Genomic DNA, 10681 nt, shown 5'->3' on the forward strand with positions numbered 1-10681 from the left:
TGATTTAAGGTTCTTGGACCTGTGCCAGAATGAAAATAAGAAGACATTTGGAACATATTGAAGATAAACATATGTCTTTACTGCTCTGTCTTGTAAATATTTATGTTCTTGGGCAACGGGCCAATGTCATTATTTATCGGCCCTTTTCTCTCTAGGATGATTGCTCTGTGTCAGTCGGCTTTGTCTTGGCTCCATCCTGTGTGAGCAGAGCTAGCCTCACACCGTCCCCGTCCCCGTCCCCCCGACTTCCCCTCTCCTTTTGTCACTGCTGGCTCCCAAACTCTGCCTACGTGAGGCTTCAGACCAAAACACGGCAATGACCTTTTTGTTTTAAAATTCAATGTGTATGCAACATTCAGGTACGTGAACGTGTACACGTGACCGTTAAAGCAGACGATAACATAACTCATACAGCACAGCTAGTCGTTTGTAGTCTTAACAGCCTCGGTGTGTGTGAGAGCGGAGGACTGTTGTTGTCTGAGCCCTAATGTGTGATCTTGTAGTTCTAACGGTGTGTGTGTGTGTGTGTGTGTGTGTGTGTTGTTGTCGTCGTTGTGTGTGTGTGTGTGTATGTTGTGGTCTTCTTCTTGTGTGTGTCTCTCAGGTTCTGCATTTCTTCTGTGACACGTGCTCCGTGCCCGCCTGCGGGGAGTGCAGCGTGGGTCGCCACGCGGGTCACAGCCTCAGCTACCTCCAGGATGCCCTGCAGGACTCCCGCACCCTCACCATCCAGCTGCTGGCAGATGCTCAGAAGGGCAGGCAGGCCGTACAGGTGTGTGGTGGGGGGGTCCCCTTCTCTCACACACACACACACACACACACACATGCCACTGACTGGACCGTGATGGAATTAATGAATTAATGAATAAGTGATGATGAAAAAAAAAATGTCTGGCGCTCTCGAAAAAAGTTGTAATCTTAAAAGCGGTCCATGGTGGTGGAGACACAGCTAGTTCGTATTCCTCGCTTTCATCCTTTATCGATCTGAAAAAGATTGGACAGGTGCTGAGTGTGTGAGTGTGTGAGTGTGTGAGTCTGTGAGTGTGTGAGTGTGTGAGTCTGTGAGTCTGTGTAAGTGTGCGAGTGTGAGTGTGCGAGTGCGAGTGAGTGTGAGTGTGAGAGTGAGAGTGCGAGTGTGTGTGTGTCGCGTCACGTCCACCACCACCACCACAAGGCTGCTTTGACAGTTTGTATTCAGATGCCTGATGGCAGGAGCAGAATGGATCATTAGTGCCTGTGTCATTCCTGGCTCAAAGGGCCCTGTGAGAGGGGGCAGGGGGAGAGGAGGGGGAGGAGGAGGGGAAGGAGGGCTATAGTGCCCATTGATCCCCATCAAATCCAACCCTCTCAGAGCAGAGGCCAGGGGAACCTGTTCTACTCACCCAGCGCTGAATAGAAAGTGAAGGGTGCTGGGATGGATGGCTTTGGAAGGGGGGAGGCACAATGGATAGGAATTCTAGAAAGACACACCCCACCCCCCACCCCTCCTCCCTACTCTCAAACACCCCCCCCCCCCCTCCTCTCACAGCCCCCCTCTACCCCACTCACTTACATGCCAATGAAATATGTATGCCCCTCCCCTATTTCAATACACAATAGAGACCACACTTACCCCCCCCCCCTTCAGTCCTGTGACGTTCTCTTCACGTTCTCAGGCTCCCTTTGGTGGTTAAAGTCTAAAGAGCTTATCGATCAAATGCTTAGTCACTCATTCTAGGTCTAGCGAAGAATTCTGTGGTGTGGAGGTAAGGTATCGCCAGGGTAATCCAGTGTTTTATGGATTTATAAGCACATGCAAGGAGGTTGTAAAACGTTCTTGTCCTGGAAGGACCCTGTACCAGGGGACACCCAGTAGTGGAAAGGTTGTATTAAAACACCCAGAATCCCACTCGCCATGTTTTTTTTTTCCCGCTTCTGCCTTCATGTCTCACTGTCCTCCCCTCTGACCTCTAACCTCTGGGTCGGCCACCCCCCGCAGAAGACGCGGTGAGGGCTTTCTCTCTGATTGACATCACCACCCCCGACGCTCCTCGTTCTATTGGCTGAGCTCGGACCCTGATGGGTGGGATAACGCTGGGTGATTGATTGGTTCTCAGAAGTCCCTCTAGTGTGAAGTTAACCTTTTTTTATCCAATTTCCAGCATTATGCTCTCTCACGCCGTATTAACTTTCTCATGAATACAAGTCAAGTGAAATGTTATTGTTACGTCACTTACACAGGTGTGAGAGTAAAATTCTTAGATATATAGTCTTACATATCCTCCTGCTGATACAGCATTTTAGTTGGACCCATAGTTTGTTGATCCTTAGGTCTAGGTCCAGTGTCTATACTACGCCCCCTCATATGATATTGTGTGGTTCTGTCTTCCCTATCTACCACAGCTGCTGTGCCCCACAGCTTCTATCCATGTGGTAACTAATCCAGCGACTCTGTTTTTAAAGCACTGAGACCTCTTAACACTACCGCCACTGATAACAAGTAGAACCGAGTCAGTTACACAGCAGATCAATGTCAGAACGTTAACACAGTTACCATGGGAATATGAGACAAGACTGGTGTCAATGTATTCTGTCGCTTTTGATAATGTGGTCTAGTCGTTCGTGAGGTACTAGTTGATGTGTCACTATTCAAAGGTTTATTCAAAGATCTACCCCCTCTGTCCCCACAATAAAACCTCTTCCTAATCATTAACCTTTCAGCTGAGCATTGAGAAAGCTCAAGCCATAGCCGAACAGGTGGAGCTAAAGGCCAAGGTTGTCCAGTCGGAGGTCAAGGCGATCACACTACGGCACAAGAAGAGCCTCGAGGAGCGCGAATGTGAACTGCTCTGGAAAGTGAGTCATAGTATTACAGTACACACTTCCCTGCTTAGCTATGTTACACAATCTTACCCACACAGATGCACTAGCTTCCTTCAACTGAGTAGACAACCGTTGTCATTAGGTCAGATTCAGATCCAATTCAGATTCAATTTAATTGTCATTGACAAGTACAAAGACAACGAAACGCAGTTTGGCATCTGACCAGATATACCTGTGCAATAGTGCATAGTGCAAAAGCCATAAAAGTGTGGACAGATATATATATATATAAGTACAATGTGATATATTAGGTCACGTCGTTGTGTGATCAACTGTTACCAGCATTTTGTATATGTCAAGTGAAGCTGCTGTTTCTTATTTATATATTGTATATTATGCATATTCTGTTTTACCCTGAGCCAAACTAAGGGACATACTGTATTTATATATCCTTGGTCGTGACACAGAAGCTCTGGGAGTCAGTCCCAATACAGACCTGGTAGAAGACAGACATCCCAACATCTTATGTTACAGGGGGGGGGGGGGACTGGGAAATATTCTAACATTCTTTGAAAGAAGGTCTTTCTCACAGTTCCTTTTTATCCCTGGAAAATGTTCCCAGACAGTATGTAGACATTCGTTCCAATTATACATTGGTAACCATAAATGACAACTATGAGAAAAAAAAACTCCAAGAGAAAAGCAAAGCCCAGCATCTTAATTGGAATGGATTCATTCAGAGGAGTATTATTAGTATTAGTAGTATTCAAATGATAATGAGGCCTCCTTTTCTTAATCCACATTACGTCTTAATTGAAGTCCCCCACACCCCCCATGTCTCCTTTCCTCCCAGGTGGAGAAGATCCGTCAGGTGAAGGCCAAGACTCTGTACCTGCAGGTGGAGAAGCTGCATCAGAACCTGACCAAGCTGGACAGCACCATCGCCACGGTGACCCAGGTCCTGGAGGAGGGCAGCACCATGGACCTGCTGCTGGCCCGCGAGCGCATGCTCAACCAGGTCCAGGAGCTCAAGGCTCTGAGAGGCCTGCTGCTGCCCCAAGACGACGACCGCATCATGTTCACCTCCCCAGACCAGGCTCTGCTCCTCGCCATCCAGTCTATGGGTCTGATCAGCAGCGGGGCCTTCGCCCCCCTCACCAAAGCCCAGGGGGAGGGCCTCAGGCAGGCCCTGCAGGGCAAGACGGCCTCCTTCACCGTGGTCGGCTACAACCACGACGGAGAGCCCAGGCTGTCTGGAGGAGACGGCGTGTGTGCCGTGGTGATGGCCCCGGACGGAAAGCTGCTGAACGCAGAGGTGTCCGACCACCAGAACGGCACCTACACTGCCAGCTACGTGCCCAAGAGTGAAGGGGAACACTTGGTGTCCGTGCTCATCTGCAACCAGCACATTGAAGGCAGCCCCTTCAAAGTCTTAGTCAAGTCTGGACGTAGCTATGGAGGTATCAGTCTGCCGGTAGCCTCGTTTGGGAGCGAGGGCGATCAAGACGGGCAGCTGTGTCGTCCCTGGGGAGTGTGTGTGGACAAAGAGGGTTATGTGGTCGTGGCTGACAGGAGCAACAACAGAGTGCAGATCTTCAAGCCGTGTGGCACCTTCCACCACAAGTTTGGTACGCTGGGCTCCCGGCCAGGCCAGTTTGACCGTCCAGCCGGTGTGGCCTGTGACAGCCAGAGGAGAATTATCGTGGCAGATAAGGACAATCACCGTGTCCAGATCTTCACCTTCGAAGGCCAGTTCCTCTTCAAGTTTGGTGAGAAAGGAACCAAGAATGGGCAGTTCAACTACCCTTGGGATGTAGCTGTCAGCTCCGAGGGCAAGATCCTCGTGTCCGACACTCGTAACCATCGCATCCAGCTCTTTGGGCCGGACGGTGCATTCCTCAACAAGTATGGGTTTGAGGGACCGCTCTGGAAGCACTTTGACTCCCCCAGGGGCGTGGCGTTCACCCAGGAGGGCCACCTAGTGGTGACGGACTTCAACAATCACCGGCTGCTGATCATCCGGCCGGACTGCCAGTCCGCACGCTTCCTGGGGTCGGAGGGCATGGGCAACGGGCAGTTCCTGCGCCCACAAGGTGTGGCGGTGGACCAGGAGGATCGCATCATCGTGGCCGACTCTCGAAACCACCGAATCCAAGTGTTTGAACCCAACGGCAACTTTTTATGCGTGTTTGGGACTCAGGGTAGCAGCTTTGGGCAGATGGACCGCCCATCGGGTATAGCTATTACTCCTGACGGAATGATTGTTGCTGTGGACTTCGGAAACAACCGGATCCTTATGTTCTAGGCCATTTATGCTGGAGAGAAAATAATATGCATCAAAATGGAAGAAAATGTGATTTTGAAACACACTTTAGATGTGGAGAACACGTCTTTTTGAAACACACAAATGGAGCCAGTTTTCAATTCAACAATTGAGATTTGACCTCTATATCCATTTATCAACGTAATTAAATGCAGTATATGAAACAATGCCAACTAGTTCGGTTTTAAAGGGGTTATGCACCCCTAGTGAAATTAATACTGAGATTGCTGGCATCAATGTTGTTTTTGCTCCTAATGTGTGTCTTGAAATCAGATTTTCTGATTTTCTCAGGGATTTTTTGCATTTGTGAAATATTTGCTCTCTGCATCATACCTACCTCATTTATCTTTGTATGAATGTACTAATTTTTGTGTGCAGAAACTAGGACAGTGAAGTTTTGATAAAGACGTCTACCTCAATGCTTTTGGATTTAAGAGAAAGAGAAAAACATAGTTAAATAAAGCGATGTCGGGTTTATATTGGTACAGCGTGCACAAAGTGTTACTGTGCACAAACACAATTGATACCCTGAATGTTGCTGAGAACAAAGTCTAATTATATACTAATGCTACATGTTCAGGCAGATACATGTGGAGACATTATGATGAACCAATCTACTGTTATTTTCCATCTGTTTTTAAAATGCCTCTATACCTCTGCAAGCCCTTTTACCTCATGATCGTACAGTCGTACCCATCAATTGCAGTGCCCAGAGGTCGGTAGAGAAAGTGGATTCTCTTCACTTGATGCATGCTGGGAGCGTGCTGCAGGGAAGAAAAGAAGGTGATATCAAAGGCACATGTCAGTTCATGAGTTAGGTGATTTCAGCTCCAACCTATCATCCTAAGGTGAACCTAAGTTGAATCGTCAAAAAAAAGATCAGAACAAGGAATTCACCACTTTGAATTGGGTTAATCTTTATTTTGTTATTTTCTGGTGATTTGCAAAAAACATTTTGAATTAATTGAAGAACTGCTGGGAATTATTATTGCTAAGACATAATTGAAGCTGACATTATGTTCATTCATCCAATGCAAAGTCCATGAAACAGCAACGATTAGTTTTGGCATATTGTAGAAGGCTCACTGGTGCTGGGAACTTGGATTTAATCCAAACCATGTTGGACTGCTGAGTCTATTTCTATTTATTGATATTGTTTTGAAGTCAAGGAAATATGTGTAGACTAACCTTCTTAGGAAAGAGGTCTCATATTGGTTTGTAAGAAGAACAAAGTTTCTGCACAAATCGCTGTTTTAGATTAGCAACAACCTAATTATGTTGCCATGTTCGATTCTAAGTGGACGTTATTACTAAGTCTAAAGTTGCTCATGTGGCTGTCTGCTCCCATATCTCAGAGACCACCGCTTTCCTTTTTAGTCAAAATGGAATGTGTCATTCAATAGAGATTTTTTTCTCTTTGTTCATGGCGGAGACACATTTCCAAAAGTTATGTTAAACTGACAAGCAAACTAAATTCACAGCACAGATGTTGGCATTTTCCATACTAAGCCTTCATACTTGTCAGTTTACTGATAGTTTGATAGAGAGGACAGAGTGGGTAGGTCTGCGAAAGGTATCAGTGCTGTCGGGCTAGCCTGCTTTATGTGACACCAAAAACAAAAAAAAAGGCTCTACATAATTAGAATTCCATTAGCTGCCTCTGTGCCAAATGCTGGAGGCAAAACCCAAAGTTTGAGTGGTAATAAGGTCTTGCTGACTGAAGTATTCCGGGAAAGGAATGAATGACCCTCCCCCCAACCCCAACCCCCAACCGCCTCCCTTGCATTCACCCTGCGCTGAACGGTGACAGCAATTGTAGTCTGTTGTCTTTCATTTAACATTCTCAAACACGTTTTAGTCAGCACAACAGTAAACTGGATATTCTTCTATTGTATACAACAACAAAAAAACATAAACCATGTGAGGGTCACGGTCTTCAGTGGCTGTTAACCATGTTTAATGACTAACAGTGTCCAGGCCCATTAAAACCCACACACATTTAGATTGATATTGTGTTACCCACTGCCTTCTGTGGTGAGCTAGCTGTTTAAAACATAGAATATCGTTCATCCCAAGATTGTGTCTTTCTGCTCCTCAGTTTGTTTATCTACCTATTGTTTTGTTTCCTAATAGGCGAGTATTTCCTGTCTGTTGAGTCTCATTGCTGAAGTGCAGGTTTATGAGGCATGTTCTATGGTGAGTCGGTGTGGCACCATTGCTCCCAGCGTCCAGAATGCAGCTGTTCTAATCTTAAGAAGGGCTGGGAGGCTCACACACTCACACACACACCTCATAGTTCTTACCTTAATTATCCCAGTGTGACAGCGGTCTAGAGATCACCTCGCATTCAAATCCTTCTGACTTAGCCGAACCTTGGCAATTGTTGCTCCTGTATCAAACTTTGCCAATTGTCTTTTTAGATGTATTCACATTTTCACAATCCTCATGCTGTACTGTCACTTTGTGCCTTTTATTATATCAGGAGAGTAATTAGCACGGTATGTTTGGCCAAATGACGATCAGTAGGAAGGCATGTGTGGGGGAAAAAACTGGGTCAAAGGATTGTTTTTCTTCAGGATTTCATGATATCATTGCTATGAGCACTACTGGAACATGTCCCTCATTATATACAGTAGACTTGATATAGATGTGAAAAACCTGTTTGCCTCAGTATTATTGAACAACTTCATTACCTCATTATACTTTGCTGGCACCGTTGAACATACTGTTTTACCTCAGTTGAATTGCAGTAAGATGTGTTGATGGTGACCGAGAATGAAAAGGGATAGCTTTAAATGTACAGTAGATCCCTTTCAGAGCTCTAAGAGAAAACCAGACAAAGCTACCTCTCACAACGCTATGCCCAGTATTAAGTAGATTCTCTAGTGTTTTTGTTTTTTGGGGGAAATTTGTTTGCAGAATTGTCTCCTAAAGCTCCCAAGGTCTTGACCCTATCAAAAGACAAGTGTATACTTTTTTATTTTTTTTATTTTAATGCATGTTTCAAAATGTAATTCTGGAAAAAGAACATTTGTCACTAATACTTTCCAAAACAAGTGATATAGTAATGTATACGCCATAACTACTTCTATGTTAGGTTGTGGTGGATGGCTTTGACTGTAAGATTGTAGTTCTTTTATGAATAGCTTTAGCGGGCCCAATCAAGGTAGCCTAGCTCATTATGGGAAACAAACAGCATGTCAAAAAGAGATCAGTTGTCTTTAATACTATAGTAATGATAGAGTTACCTTCTTCTCAGGAAGAGAGGATCAAAAAAACTACCAAAGTAAACTGTAGTTGATGACGTTGCTGTCTGGATCTTTGTTAGTCCCTTTCTGCCTGCTTAGTCTCTGTCTAGACGGCAACTACAAGACATACTTTTTCTGTCTGTTCGTTGCACCGTCTACCACAATTGATTGAAGCATTTTTACTTCACCATTTATAGAGATGGAAAGATAATGTTGCATCAATTCATGAGTAGCTAGATGGTCTTTTTGAGACATTATGCTCATTCAAAACAATGTTTGAAAAAGAAGCAGGATGTTTACCTTTTTAGTATTTGATTATTATCTTGATCCTTCCAAAAACGTATCTGTTATTGATTTTGTAATGGGACCCAACTTCACATTTTATTTTGTATTGATTTTTTTTTGCACAAATTAAGGGTCGAAAGAGAGTGCACTCAATCTAAACGATTTGTGGTAACCTTTTTAATGTTTTGTTATTATTGGGGTGTTAACTTTCAGTTTACCAAACCTCCAGGAGCACATGGGACAGGTTATAGTTTAAATAGACAAATTCAGTTATACCCATCTGTCCATTCTTCCTTTTACCAGGCAGCTCTGACACCGAAAATGATAAAAAAAAAAAAAAAAGGCCTCTGGCTCTTGAATTGTGTTTGTGAACTGAAAAATCCACGTTGTCTCTTTCACTGTCTATATGAAAGCTTTCTAGGGGTCATTTTGCCCCTTGATGGTGTGGGGTTTATTTGTGAATGTGTTTGAAAGGGATACTAGTGTGATTGGGGGACTCTAAGAGTTCTTCCAACTGTCCTCCCTCCACAGTCTCCCCTACTCTTCAGTCCCCCCCTTGACTGATTGATTGGAAGTGTTGATTTATGCATTCTAACTGACACCCCGGAGGCTGCTGTTATAACCTGCCGTCTTGTTCTCACGTCTTTATGGACTTAAAACAATTCCTATGCAGTTTTTGATTTGATGTTCCTTGTTTACACCTCAATAAATGTTTGCTGTATCCAACATCAGTTCTCCTAGTTTGTCGTTGTGCACATGCATGACTATACAAATGAATAGTCAGTGCTTGAGAAATATTCCAGGGATGTTAGAAAAACTGATTTTTCTCAACTAGTTCACATACCTCCATGCCAAATATATAAGAATTTGACATTTCAAGTGTATAAATGCCTTGTAGGCTGACTCATATTAAATGTGTTCATCTGGGCACCAAATCCTCAGGTAAAGCAGACATCTAGATAACCAGTGTGTGTGCATACCAGCTGAATGCCACCCAGAATGAACAATTAGTGAAGTACATTCTAATGATGTGTCAAGACGTGACAAGCCATGGTCCTCAAAATTAAGTAAAAATAATAATATATGCTATTTATCTGACGTTTTTATCCAAAGCAGCTTACATTGCAGTGAGGGCATACCTAAATTTTTCAGTATATATGGTCCCAGCAGGAATCAAATCGCACCCTTTGATGAATCAGTGACACATTTGGGTTCGAATCCAGCTCATGCCCTGCTGACATGCCCTCTCTCCCTTCTTCTCCTTACTTTCCTGTCAGTCTTCACATCTGTCCAATAAAATAAAAAATATGAGTGGGACTGCCCCACTCAGAAAAAATAACTTATAAGATATAACCATCTGTTATAGCTTACAGAACAGTAAAGAACATCCCTTGAAAAATAAATCATGCTGTGCTTCATGTCTACCATAACATTTGACATCAGACTGGAAGTAGGCAAACCCCCCACATAGCACACAATCATTGCTGCATTCGACTACTACACTATACCATGTTGTTGATATCAATTATCAATACATCATTGTGATAAGTAAGCTAATTTTACCAAGCCAGGAATAGCTAGAACTGTCTAGGAGGTTGGATGTCCCTCAGAGGAAGGCGGTGTCTGGCTGCATGGTGTCTTCCACTCAGTGGCCAGCTGAGGGACAGCAGCTCGTTTCTCATGACAGATCCCTAGCCTTCCTCTACTCTCTAAGGACCATCTTTCAAACTCCTCCACTGACGTGCTACATCCCCTGATCTGACTCAACACTGCATTCTCTGAATACCCAGAAGACAAACTCATAACAAAACACTCATCCTCCCATATAATACTTTATAGAAGTTATTCCTAAAGACAGTGGGATATATATATATATAGATATATTTTTAAATCCCACTGCCTATATATATATTTTTTTTTAAAATCCCACCGCCTATATACAGTACAGGCCAAAAGTTTGGACACACCTTCTCATTCAATGCGTTTCCTTTATTTTCATGACTATTTGGTACATTGTAGATTC

At 44.1% G+C, this 10681-nt stretch overlaps 1 protein-coding gene across 1 annotated transcript in view; it reads left to right on the plus strand.

Moving 5' to 3' along the window:
* The window catches only part of trim71 (tripartite motif containing 71, E3 ubiquitin protein ligase), a 13460-nt gene extending 7974 nt beyond the window's left edge, over positions 1–5486 (plus strand). The window contains exons 2-4 of the mRNA XM_080540345.1: positions 605–772; positions 2701–2835; positions 3656–5486. Of these exons, the coding sequence (XP_080396471.1) occupies positions 605–772; positions 2701–2835; positions 3656–5107 (1755 nt within the window). The 3' untranslated portion in view covers positions 5108–5486. The remainder of the gene's footprint in view (positions 1–604; positions 773–2700; positions 2836–3655) is intronic.
* The last annotated feature ends 5195 nt before the right edge of the window (positions 5487–10681 follow it).

The sequence above is a fragment of the Nansenia antarctica genome (assembly GCF_963989245.1).
Source record: "Nansenia antarctica genome assembly, chromosome: 10".
Classification (NCBI taxonomy): Eukaryota; Metazoa; Chordata; class Actinopteri; order Argentiniformes; family Microstomatidae; genus Nansenia; species Nansenia antarctica.